Source organism: Cnephaeus nilssonii, assembly GCF_951640355.1.
Source record: "Cnephaeus nilssonii genome assembly, chromosome: 13".
NCBI lineage: Eukaryota > Metazoa > Chordata > Mammalia > Chiroptera > Vespertilionidae > Cnephaeus > Cnephaeus nilssonii.
Genome location: NC_137084.1, coordinates 21,855,535 through 21,869,811, shown reverse-complemented (window position 1 = coordinate 21,869,811; position 14,277 = coordinate 21,855,535). Strand labels below are relative to the sequence as shown.

Here is a 14,277-nt window from a genome sequence, read left to right as displayed (position 1 = left end):
AACTATAAATAATTTATCACAGTGAACTCTGGCTAAATTAAATACACATTTAGAGTCCTTTCTATACTCGTGGCGATTAACAATTATATTATAAAATGAAATTTAATGATTTATAAAATGTTTCTAACATATGAAATAAAAAGAGAGTTAAAACTATGTTTTAAAAACACACACAAGTATTAATAAAAAAGAGAAAGGAGATGCAACCAGTATTAAAAAGTGGTTACATACTATTTAATAAATGGAAAAAGTCTGGGGGATTTTTCTATTATTCTTACTATTTTCTATATTTTCCATTTATTTGACAAGGTTAGCATATTACTTTTTAAATTAGGTTTTAAGGTACTCTCTTTAGTGTAAATTCTTTGCAAGTGTCCTAAAATAAATTACAAATATAGTCTGATCACAGTTCGCCTTGTAATTTATGTTGTTCGGGTACTAAAATATGGAACTAATAAACCACATTTCAAGGTTTTCTATGAGCCTGGGTCTCAAGAACCTCACTTTTCATAGTCTCTAATTTGCTCAAGCTCTTTCCTTAATATTTTAATGTCTCCATGTAGCCCTTGTAAAGGTGAGACAACCACCTTTCCAAGAGAAGGGAAGACAAACAAGCAAAAGTTAGAAAGTTTTACTCACAAGTGAGAAAAATTAAAGTAACAGAGAGGGTGGAAAGAAAGTATCTGGTAACCTGGGGCAGGTTTCATTATGATTTTGGGAGTGACTCCCAAAACATAAAATTCTTCCTATCCATTTAAAAGCACATAATATATTCTAAATCCGAATTGAAAGTACTTTGTCTTCCATTTTCACTATTCATTCCTATAACAAGCATGTCAAACTCAAAGGCTAACACAGGTCAAATAAACAAGGTTTAAGTTTATGTGGGCCGCAAAAAAAACAAAAGCTTCAATTTTCATAGAAATGTAGGTTTATTTCAATAGAGATATGTTGAATACAAAGAGCAGAAATAAATGAGTAATCATTAACATAAAATAATAGAACATTTTAATAAAAATTGTTTTTTCTTGAACATTAACTTACCAGACACTGAATAACTGCATAAATTAATAAGCGTAATGCAAATAAACTTATTTTTCTTGTTCTCCGAAAGCGAAATATTTCCTGTGGCGCACACCAAACGAGTCAGTCCAAGCCTAATGACGTGAAATCGGCTGCTAAAATATTCGCTACTAGTATTAGTGAAGAGAAATGGTGCGCCTGCGCGTTAGGCGCGTAAGAGAAATGAATGCAACACGATTATAGTAATCAGTCATTAGCGGATGTTGTAGTTTGTTATTGATAATTATGTATAACAGGATATTGTAAAAATTAAGTTACAAATTTTTTTTTAATTTTTAAATTTTATTGATTTTTTACAAAGAGGAAGGGAGAGGGATAGTTAGAAACATCGATGAGAGAGAAACAGCGATCAGCTGCCTCCTGCACACCCCCTACTGGGGATGTGCCCGCAACCAAGGTACTTGCCCTTGACCGGAATTGAACCTGGGACCCTTCAGTCCGCAGGCCGATGCTCCATCCACTGAGCCAAACCAGTCAGAGCTACGAAATTTTTATTAAAACGTTCCTTACATACCATTATATTGGCTGGGCCACAAAAATATTCATTGTGGGCCGCATGCGGCCCACAGGCCGGGAGTTTGACATGCTTGTTCCTATAATACACTATTGGCTTTGCATAACCAAGAACTACTGAAGGACAATGTTCATTGTATGATTGTATGGCAAAAAGAACATCTTCCCATTGCTGATACCACTCCCCTCCATTTCTGCCCACTTTAATTGCTACTTTAAAATTGAAGCCCGTAATCCTAGTCCTAGCCAAACAAACTCATTTTCTTTGTGACAATGGGCATATTTAAACAGTTGAATGTGTATATTGAGGCAAATTTGTACTTTCTTTTCAGTTTGGGGAACAACTTTCAAAGATTGTGACTGATGCTGGTTTATCTAGTTGCTGCCTCAAGTGCTATGTTGCATTTAAATGGCAAATATTTAACTGACGAATTTAATTTGACAAATTGGCCTTTACTGAATTATATCCGATGTTCTCTAACCCTGCACTTGACCAATAGTGTTACCACATGCCACATACTCCCATGGGCATTCAACGGATTGTGTGTTTCTTGCACATTATCTGCAATCCAGAGTTTGGGGCAATTCTTCAGATACTATGTATTGCTGCTGTTTTTTGTGGGGGTTTTTTCAAAGTTATAGGAATTATCTTGCACCCTTTAATTTACAAAGGAAATATTCACAAATCAATGCTCCACCTGGATCTACAGTTAGTCCCATAGGCCCTAAACAGATGCAGCCTGTTCTTTAGGTTCCCCACATTCCTGACCTTCCCAATATTTGTGTTTAGTTCTTAGTCTCTTAATTTTACAAATCTATTATTTAAAAGTGCAACAAAAACCTTTTGTACAAATCATATTCCCTCATTACTAGTGAAGGTTCAGATATCTAAATATTCTCCAAAGTTATCACTTACCAATTAAACTAAGTAAAATACGAGCTATTTAAAGGTTGTCCAATTTGCTTTAATTAAAATCTGAATAATTTAAAAATTATTTTTAAAAATCAGTTGGTAAAATCACATGGCTTTCTAACCCAAAGATTCCTCTTTTCACTGTGCTTAAAAACACCAGTAAAAATGTTTGTGCAAGCCAAGTTTTAAGAGTTAAATGAGTTTGAAAATTGGCATTAGAAATCAGATAATAGAAATTAATAATGCATCAGCCACCAGGTCATTCTCTCCCACTTTCAGAATGTAAGATCCTTGCAGTATTTAAACAATGCCAACCTTCAATAGTCATGTTCTCACAGTAAATTATTAGTGGTATGAATGAGTATCAATATAAATTCCCGTCAAAAGCCCTGGAATGAAATCTCTACTTGCAAGGTTGTTCTTATATTTAACAATTAAACAATAGTTAATAATGCCATCTTGCTGTAATATTAAGGTTAATTAAAATAGCATTTCCAGCCCTAGCCAGCTTGGCTCAGTGGATAGAGCGTCGACCTGTGGACTGAAGGGTCATGGGTTCGATTCCAGTCAAGGGTATATGCCTGGGTTGCGGGCCTGATCCCATCCCTGGGGGCGTGCGAGAGGCAGCTGATCAATGATTCTCTCTCATCATTGATGTTTCTATCTCTCTCTCCCTCTTCCTTCCTCTCTGAAATCAATAAAAATATATTAAAAATAAAATAGCATTTCCACTAATCTGTAACTGTTAAAATATTACTTTTACAAATTCACATTCTGTTAATTTCTTACAGTCTAGGTTGTAGAGAGCCCTGCAGATACTGAAAGTTAAAATCATCATGCTGTAAAACCAGGCTCTTCTTGACAAGCCCCTGGGAAGAGATTTCCCACAAACTCCCTTTAGTTTAATCTATTTGATTACAGTTCTGGGAGTCATCCTCTCCTTCCACTCCTAATTAAAACCCTTACACTTCTCACTGTTCTTTGCTGGGGGGGTCGGGGGCGCAGGGAGGCGAAAATCTCTAACCTGTCCTACAAGGCCACTCTCTCCCTCATATACTCACCCTTCAATTCATGGAATTTATCCTGCTCACTCTGTCATTTAGTATTTTCATATGCTAAGCTCCCTGCTTGAAAAAGTTACCCTGCTCAACATCTTCCATGAATTCCTGCTTATCTTTTCTCAGAAGACTTTCTTGTGCCACCTACTCCTTGAATAATGTGGCTAGTTTACAAATATCTTTTTCCACCACTAGACTAAATGCCCCATGAGAACATGGAGGGCCATTGCTGATTTCACTCACCACTTTATCCATGTGCTTGGCAGACATAAGTAGTCATGAAAACATTATGAATTAATGAATGAGTGAAAGTTAGACATACATATTATGTCTAATTTACATTATTTGCATCATAAATTGTATGCTGTAAAGAATCTGACCAACTAGCAAATAAAATTTCTGATAAATCTAACAAATAAAATTTTGATTTTATAAAATTGTTAGAACTAAATTATGTGTAATTCTAGAAAAAAAAAATTCAAATAAAACTAATTCATTTTGATACCAGAGCACTGACCTTGTACTGTCCTTAGGAAATAAAATGAATAAACCTCTTCACATTTATACCAATTCTCTTGGTTGCCTTTCCAATTCCCATTATCTACCTTATCCTTGCTCTCCTGATTTTGTTTAGGGGTTCACCCTTGCCCTTTCTGACTCAAGGAAGGTTACAATTTTTTTGATTGATCTAAGTTAATTATGGTGGTCCCATGTCCCTTGTCAGTTTGGAGGTTGACACAGAATATAGTTCTGGCCCATGAGACATGAGAAGGGGCTTCCAGGGAAGACTTCCTCAGTTATATGGAAGAAATTATCTTTTTCTCCCCCTGGACAAAGTTGTACCTGGCTATGTAGTAGCCATCCTGCAACCAATGTATGGAAGAGCACAAAATCCAAAATACTATTGAAAACATAATTGGACAGTGCATGGAATTGCCCTATCATTGGATTTTTTTTATTTTTTATTTTTTTGCTTTCTTCTTACTTAAGTCTTTTAAGTCAGGATTTTTATGTTTGCAGGTAAAGTCATCTTTACTGACAGAAAACAAAAATTTTGGCCTAGGTTCCTCAAATGAGAAAAATTGCTTCAGCTAACTTAATGTACAGAAAACGTAACAGTATTCACTATATAAACCCAAGAAGCAAAACATTTAATTAGGAACCTACAGAAGAATTTTAGAACTTTAGCAAGCTGAAAACTGTGAAAATGAATAGATAATTATGAACTTAACTCATTGGATTACTAAAAATATTTCACCATTGGCAATTAATTATACTTCTCCAGTAAAAGCTCACTATAATTTATCATCTATATCAGGCGTCCTCACACTACGGCCCACGGGCCACATGCGGCCCGCCGAGGACATTTATCCGGCCCGCCGGGTATTTTTGCTGTTTTGTTTTTTTACTTCAAAATAAGATATGTGCAGTGTGCATAGGAATTTGTTCATAGTTTTTTTTTTTAAACTATAGTCCGGCCCTCCAACGGTCTGAGGGACAGTGAACTGGCCCCCTGTTTAAAAAGTTTGAGGACCCCTGATCTATATTTTGAGAAAGGAAATCTGTTTTACAGACTCTTTTTTTTCTAACTGAAAGACTGTCAAGTACATTATGAATTTTCAAAGAATTAAAATGTAATAAAATGTACTTGGCATAACTTTCTGCTAAGACCAACATTTTAAAATGACTAACAATAAAAAATATGATCATTATTTTAACTTGAAAATGCTAGGAGATTGGGCTGAATTTATATTCACCTTATTAAGTAGCTTAAAGGTACTTTTCAGGATAAATCCTGGAGATACATTTACTGGCCTGTTATTTATCTTATTCTCACAAAAGTAAATGATAGAATGTATACCAAATCTAGTTACTTGCTCTTACTAGTAATGAACATGACTATGATTTGTAAAAGCAATTATTTCTTGTGAAATTCAAATGTAGGTGTTCTGGCATTTTATTATTAAAATGTGAATGAGAAGTAGATAACTAGAGGATATTTTCTAAATAATATATTAATACACACTTCTTAGATATTTTATACTTACTTAACTGATCTCTTCTTAAGAATAATTAAATAGCCCAGATTACTTTTACATTTTTCCAATTCTAATTTTGTTATTTTTGTTTCTATTATTTTGATGTACAATTTACATGAAATAAACTGTATCTATTTTAAGTACACCATTCAATGCAGGTAGGAAGAGCTATCTGAATTCATGCACTGGGCCTCTAGTATATAGATAATATAAAATTTCTAAGTAATCTAAATTACTGTTTAAAAATTTTAGTGATCTAAAAAGAGCTATTAGTCCCAATATTCCTAATGTGTTATCATAAAAAAGAAAATAATTTGTTATTCTCCTGAGTATGCCAACTTGTTCATATTATTGATTTGGTATTAAATCTATAAATAGGGCATTATCCAGTGATTATCAACAAAGCTTTAAAAATTTAAATTTTTATTTATCAAATAATTAGCTACCCTTCTTTTTCCCCTCCAAAAGGTTCTATTGACACCTACGACCAACATTCTGTTACCTTATCTCTTTTACTTCATTTTTAAAAGTGATAATTAGAAAAATATTTACAAACTAGAGGCCCAGTACATGAATTCGTGGGGTCCCTCGGGGTGGCCTGTGGGGATTGGGCCACTGTCATTGATTGCCATCCTTGGGGTGACTAGCAGGGCAATCAAGGGCCCCTGCTCACACCCATCTTGGCCTGGCACTGCCTGCTCACCTGCTCCACCATCCCGCTGCAGTCCTGCTCTCGTCAGGGCCCATCGGGGCCGGCAGCACCTCCAGCGCCACGTCACCAATGCCCGCCATGTTCCACGCCGCCCCCTGGTGGTCAGCACACATCTAACTCCCGGTTGGTCGAACTCCCGCCCATGGGGACAATTTGCATATTAGCCTTTTATTATATAGGATATAGTTATTATTGAATCATTCCCTGAGTTTTATAAATTGAAACAACTCTACAAATTGTAAAAAGGCAAAGAAGCTGAAGAATTTCTTGATCATCCAGTTTTAAGTAAATTGCTCTCTATAGCCGAAGAGCAAAATAGCAGTGACATTTTTATTTACACTCAACCTTTCATCTAAGAACATGTAATCTGTGACCATTACCCCAATTTTACCATGAAGGCATAGAATTACAGAGACTGAACTGAAGTCAAGAGGTTATCTATACTAGCTTCTATCTCCAAGAATGACTGCAATTTAACAATCCAAGAGACATGTCCATCTTCTCTATTTTTCAAAATCTCCAGGGAAGATGTTACAATCTGCCTTTGCAATTTGCTCTGGTGCATAATATCCCTTGTTTTACTCATAATCCAAATATGTGGATAAGAAAGAAATAAAACCTGGTTTCTCAGCTTCTCAGTAAATGTTCTTACCCAGTTGTGGTTATAACACAATCACAAAAATAAGTAGGTGAGTGAAAAAGACACTACTCATCTGTTTCAAGCAATAATTACTTTAAAAATAATTTGGAATAACAAAATGATTTACATCTATCTTGATTTCATAATAAATATTTCACATTAGTAAGAAAAATAATTTTTATTAGATGTACTGTATATTTATAAGTCATAAATATAAGAATGACAAATATTTATTGGGAACTGTCTGGGTGCCAGGCATTGCAGTCCATAAATAATATCACATTGAATCCTCATATCACTTCTATGAGGTATGCATTATTATTATCCCATTTTTTAGGTGAAGAAATTGTGGCTCAGGGAAGGTTAGTTGTCCAAGGTCTCATAGATAGCGAATGATGAAGATTAAAACCTAGACAGTTTTATTATATTTTAATCTCTAATATATATATTTACTAATATTATTATTATTATTGTTACTAGAGGCCCAGTGCATGAAATTCGTGCACTGGAGGGGTGTCCCTCAGCCCAGCCTGCACCCTCTCCAATCTGGGACTCCTCGGGGGATGTCCAACTGCCGGTTTAGGCCTGATGCCTCGGGATCAGGCCTAAACCGGCAGTTGGACATCCTTCTCACAATCCGGGACTGCTGGCTCCTAACCACTCACCTGCCTGGCTGCCTGACTGCCCCTAACCACTCTGCCTTCCAGCCTGATAGCCCCCTAACTGCTCCCCTGCCGGCCTGATTGACACCTAACTGCTCCTGCCATATGATTGACACTTCACTGCTCTCCTGCCAGCCTGATCACCCCCAACTGCCCTCCCCTGCAGTCCTGGTCCCCCCAACTGCCCTCGCCTGCAGACCTGGTCCCCCCCAACTGCCCTCCCTTGCAGGCCTGGTCGCCCCCAACTGCCCCCCCACCTTGCTGGCCATCTTGTGACAATGTGTGGCAGCCATCTTGTGATGATGTGGGGGGCGGCCATCTTGTGATGACATGGGGGGCGGTCATCTTGTGATGACATGGGGGTGGCCATCTTGTGATGTGAGGGTGTGAGGGTCAATTGGCATATTACCTCTTTATTATATAGGATTATTAAGCTGCTTTAAGGTTAGTTGAAAATATCTGCAAAAAACTTTTTTTTTCAAATTTCTATTAGTTTCTCCTTTTTTTAAATATAAAAGATGATCTGGAAAGTATAAGCACCTTTTGAAAAACATGCACTTATGTAATAAGTAATACTTTAAAATTTTAAAACTTGTTTTTTAAAGATTGCTTGATTGTAACAGGATTTGTCTTAGGCCCATCAAATTTGCTTTTAAAAATGTATATGGATACTTTAACTGAATCTTAGTTATTTTGTACTTTATTTATTCTCTTTAGGACTAGGGGTATTTTGAGATCTTAATTCTATACTAAATGAAAAGGCACAGATTTGAGTTTTGAAGCTAGGTTAGATTGGCTTCAATCTAAATATTCTATGAAATATTGTAATTAACTAGAATGTTTCACCAAATAAACATAACTTTTACTAGGTAAGTTACCAACTATGCTAGCCAAACAATTTCCTGAAATATTGCTTCTTTACCAAAGTAATTTATATTAACACAATAAGCATACTCCTTGTTAAACAGCTGAATGTTTGCATTCTATATAATGCCTTCTTAATATTTCACTTTTAGTTGACATTGATATTTAGAAGGAAAAAACACATTTCAAAAGCCATAAAAACTTTGAAATTTATACTTCAATGTTTGATGCAAAATTACCTTTTTCATTGTTTCCTTTCCCACTATAACCTCATGCCCATCTTGCCCCATGCCATTCTTAAAGAACAGAATTCGGACTGAGGTCTTCCTAGCAAGTTTCTTCATTCTAGTAGAAAGAACAGGCTTGGTTTTCTGTCTCTTGACTTTAGTAGGAAGCATCAGCCCATTCATTGTCCAAGTTACTTTCTTCATTAACAACAGATGGTCTAGAAGAAAAAATTTTTTAAGTCAATATTTGGCTTCAAAATTAAAAATGGACACATTGTGATTCCCCTCCCCCGATTACCTATATCATATACACTGGCCAGTCTCCATTTAGAAGCTGGTTTTTTGAAATGCTACCACCAGCTTCCCACTAACCGTGACATAAGCTGTAGCAAGCTGTCTGCTCTGATAGCCTGCATAAATCATCATTTCTGAAGGGAACAGATGTTCAGGGTATGAAAGAGTAATACCACTATTTAGTCCTAATTAAAATTCACCTTAGCATGCCTCTATCACTGATCAGATAAACTGGGCTGAAAGGGTCCAAGGTCCTTTGCTTACTATTCAACAACACGGGTCCTGGACTTTTGTATTCTTTAGGGTTGGGAAAACACTGTTTTTCTCTTTAATATGATTTATTATCCATGTTCTTTTAAAGATGATGACCTCCAAACAGTAACTTCATAAGTAATTCTTCCCTTGTGACTAGAATGAAGGTGCCTTTTAGGACATTTTTGCTGAGAGATTCAAACTATTTCACTAAAAATGAAAACCAGGTTTGCATTAACAGTTTACTTTGACTTATACATTTTTAAAGATGCATGCAGAAATTTAAGTTTCATAACTCCTATTCATATTAATTGGAGTGTAACTAAATTACTATGTATGGCTTTGAAAATATAAGAGTACTAAGAACAGTAGTATTGCATACTAAATTGTTGTCAGCATTCCTTTCTTTTCAAGAGGCTTCATTTCATAAATAAATAATTTTCACATGAGTATTTTATTTGTGCATTCAATTTATTTTAGATAATGTTTTATTTTCACATAAATACAAAAGTGCAATGATCCCTCTTTCATCTGATCTTTATATGTCCTAATGAGAGAAATAAAATGTATTTGCAATGTAACTGAATATAGCCGCATTTGTTCGCCCACATTCCCAATTAACACTTCTCTATTGTCATTCACCTTGCAAACAGCATGGCCTCTTTGACCCAGAAGCAGTATTTTACATAAAATCTAGTATTGATATGAAATATGAGCAAGTCATTATAAATAATCTTCTAAGTCCCAGAAGGGCTACATTAGATATTTAAAAAACAAAAACACTTGTCTTTCTCTACCTCCTTCTTGATTTCTCTCTCAATCTCTTTTACGTTCTCTCATACACATACTCACACACACAGGTATACAGACATATCCAATAGGCAGAAATATGAGCAAAACTTGCAGAATAAATTAAACTAAATTATAGTTATGCTTAAGCCTTCAAGAAAACATATTTTTACAGAAAACTAATAGTATCTCTGAAAATAAAATTTTAAAATCTCTCACTGGGGAATAAAAGTTAATACATTTTTGTGGTTTAATAGGAGTTTAACCAAGAACCTGAATGCCTCCTAAATGCTTTGAATGGTGGAAAGGTTATAAACCTTAACACTAGGTTTGAATCTCAGTTCTGTTACTTAGTGACCCTAGATGAGTTATCCCACCCTGCATCTCTGATTTCTCATCTACAGAGTAACTGGTGAGTACCATTCCACCACCTGATGAAGCATAAATATTTTATAGGTTAAACTACCTAACACATTGGCATTACTTTGCGTTTGCTTCTTCCCCCATAACCCTGAAACCCTATGCTTACTACGGAGCATTAGAGTATATTACTCATTACATCAGTCAGGGTCCAACCAGGAAAACAGAATCTACTCAGAGCATTTGAGCCAAGGGGACTGACTGCAGAGAAGTGATTGTGTAAGTGATGGAAAAGACCAAGAAGCAACCAATGGACAGTGAGGCAACCCCAAGATTAGCAACAGCAAGAAACCAAGACCAGAGGGAGGAGGTGATACAGGTGCCCAGATTTATAGCATCTTACCAATAAAGAATTTCCCCCTTTGATTACTTAGAAAAGAGGCAGGATTATAGTGAGGTAAGTGAAGGGCCCAAAATGCAACATTTAAAGAGTGCATACTCAGGGTGGTGCAAGGACACAGACCTTAGAGTGAGCACCTCCTTAAATTCTGTCCATAGGTGCTTCTCTCTCTCACCCTGGTCCCAGCCCTGGCTCTATCTCTTTTATATGTAAAACTCCTTAAATTCCATTAAAATAATTCTTACATAGTAGCAAGATGCTCATTTATACAATTTATAGGCATTGACTCACATAGTCCTCTCAGCAATTTTATGAGGTAGAAAATATCATTATTCTCATTTATAGGTGAGAAAATTGAGGTACAGAGAAGTTCAATCATTTCTCCCAGAGATCTTGCAGCTGGTACATGATTGCACTGGACTGTGAATTTCATTCTAGAAACTGTGCCCCTAGTCACTATATTATACTGTCTCTACCATATATTTTTCTGCCATTATCTCAAATTCAATATATCTAAAGCAAAATTTAACATCTTTCCACACAAATGTATGCACACTTCACATTTCCTATTTATATCCACTATCTCAGAGATATCTTGAATCCTTACCTACTATTCACATCTCTTCAGCCAATTGCTTATTAATTCAATGATACTTGTTGGGTGCCCACTCATCAATGTACCAGGGTGGCAGCTGTGAACAGGACAGAATAGCATGTGCAGATTACAGCCCCTGGGGGTGAGACAGACCGTACAGCCTATCTCAAGAGGTGACATCTGGGTAGGAAGGCCTCTATGATGAGAAGCTGGTCATGAAAATCCAGGGGAAGGTCATTCCAGGCAGAGTGAAACTCAAGCACAAAGTCTCTGAGGTGAGAATGAGCTTGGCGTGTTTGAAAAAGAAAAATAAAGTTTGTAGGTGGATCAAGTAAATTTGTATGTAGAAAGTGGCCAGATTGTGGAGGCCAGGACACAAGGGTTCAGATTTTATTCTGGAAGGTTCTCAGCAGGGCACTGTATGAAGAAGAAACTATGGCAAAGTGTAGACTGTGGTGGTGCCCCTCACCCTTCAAATTCCTTTTACATTGGGCTAAATTCCGCTGCCATGAGTCCCAGCCACTGACACCTCACAGCGGCACCCTTCTCCTGAGAACCACCCTTGGCTGAAAGGAACCAGCCACCTAGCCAGGAACCGCCTGTGAGTGATGACTTCTTCCCTCCTCTCGAGGTGCGGCCCACAGCCAATGACTGACTGACTGGGGGACACAACAACCAGTCTCCTTGCCTCAAGGAGAGGCAACTCTTGGTGCTGTGTTCCCCACTCTGTAGTGTGTTTCCCATTCCAGGCTAGGGATAAACCTCAGCTCAAAACAGGGCTTGGCCAAGCTTCTTCCTCTACTGTATGCTGCTTCCCTCACTCACCTCCAGGTTTCACCTAGGAGTATTCCCGCACTAAGTCTTCTGCACAACATTCTCCAACTTAGGCTCTGCTTCTAGGGAACCTGACCCTAAACAGAGTTAAAGAAGGGAAACCCAATTCTCAGCTATGTGTTCCCCATAGTATTAGTAAAAGCATCGTTCCTTTTCATTCCCCGCTGGCTCATTTCTTTCTCAGCCTCCTATCATATTTGATCTTCCTCCATTGCAGCTGACATTCTATACTCCAATTACAACTGAATGTTCCTAAACATCCATTTTGTCATTTCCTGAAGACAAAGATATTGGAGCTAGCTTTCGAAGCTTTCCACTAATCAATCAGCCAACCTGTCTGTCTGTGTCTGTCAGGTAGTCAACAAATATTTGAGTCCATCCTACATGCGAGACCTTGTGCAAGGAATATGAAAGATACACAGTCCCTTTCCTTAAACTTGTGTCTAACAAAAGAGTTTGCCAACAATCTGACACTACCCAAAGTTTCTGATTTTATCTTACCCTTGTTTAAAGCCAATCTGTTCATTGTCCCTTCAGTATGCCAAGTTCATTTTAACCCCATCCTTCACCTATTCAGACTCAAGTCCTTCTCAAAATCCAGTTTAAGATCTTCCCTTATTATTCCAGCCCACAATGTTATCTCTCTGAATCCTTAGAGCATTTGCAGCCTGTACCACCCATGAATACATTCATTTACTCAATAATGTTTGAGAATCTCCCACATGCCTGGCACTGTTCTGGTGCTAAGAAAGAGCATAAACTATCTCAAATTTTATGTAAATGTTGTATAGGTATATACCCCATTTCTGCTTCAATACTTAAACTTTTAGAAGGTAGGAATCAAGCCTGTATTTCTTATTACTTTGCTCCAGGTATAAACAAGTTCGCTACACATAATATAGTTATTAGATGTTAACTCTTCCTGTGCATTTAAATGTTCCATTGATAGCAATTTTATTTTATTTTAGGTTTCATAACATACCAATTGTTGAAAATACTTTATTGCTCGTGTATATGTACCTAGCATCTTTATTCCCTACCTCTCCCTTTAAATTTTTTAAGTAAATTTTAAAACAAATTAGAAAATATTTATAACATAAATTATAAGTAGTTTTTTAAAGGTACTCCTACTTTCCAGATCTTTGTTGATATTGACCAACATGGAAACACCATTGAAAACATATAAAACTTTTCATATTAATGAAGAGTTTAAAACCAACCTGTAAAGCAGCCTAATAAAATAATACCAATAATGACTAAAATGTATTAATTAATATACTAGATAGGTAGCATAGCCCACTCGTTAAGAACATGGGCTCTGAAGCCAAATTCTCTGGATCTGAATCTTAACTTTGTCTTTTAATAGCTCTGTCACCTTAGAAAATTAAGTCAATTTCATTTGCCTCTGATCGTAAAAACGGGAACAATAATAGTAATTCCCTTATTTGTTGTGTGGAAGAAAGAAATTTGTACAAATAAAACACTTATGTGTAAATATGGATCACAGTAATATTGGTGACATGATTATCCTCATGATTTTCATCAAGAACTTAGCATAGAGAAAGCAGTGTGTTAAATACTTTCTATGCACTAACCCAGTGGTCGGCAAACTCATTAGTCAACAGAGCCAAATATCAACAGTACTACGATTGAAATTTCTTTTGAGAGCCAAAGTTTTTAAACTTAAACTATATAGGTAGGTACATTGTTATTAACTTAATTAGGGTACTCCTAAGCTGGCCTTTGCTAAAAACGTCCTCAATCTGATTGAGGTACATTCAAGGGGCCAAAGAGCCGCATGTGACTCGCGAGCCCCAGTTTGCCGACCACTGCACTAACCCATTTTATCCCCACAACCTTAGGAATTTTGTCACATTATCATTTCCATTTTATTAACAAGGAAAATGAGACCTGGGGAAATGAAGTAATTACATCTCTGTCCAACATGCACTAGTTGGATCAGAGATAAGACCCAGGCTGAATGATTCCAGTGCCAGTTTTCTTAACCATGATACTATACAATACCTCATGTGCCTAAAAAG

General features: G+C 36.6%; 1 protein-coding gene across 1 annotated transcript in view; it reads right to left on the bottom strand.

Moving 5' to 3' along the window:
• DCDC1 (doublecortin domain containing 1) overlaps positions 1-14,277 on the bottom strand; it is a gene marked incomplete at its 3' end in the record, with an annotated part of 318,067 nt that overhangs the window by 255,161 nt on the left and 48,629 nt on the right. The window contains exon 6 of the mRNA XM_079788060.1: positions 8,724-8,929. Coding sequence (XP_079644186.1) covers positions 8,724-8,929 — 206 coding nt within the window. The remainder of the gene's footprint in view (positions 1-8,723; positions 8,930-14,277) is intronic.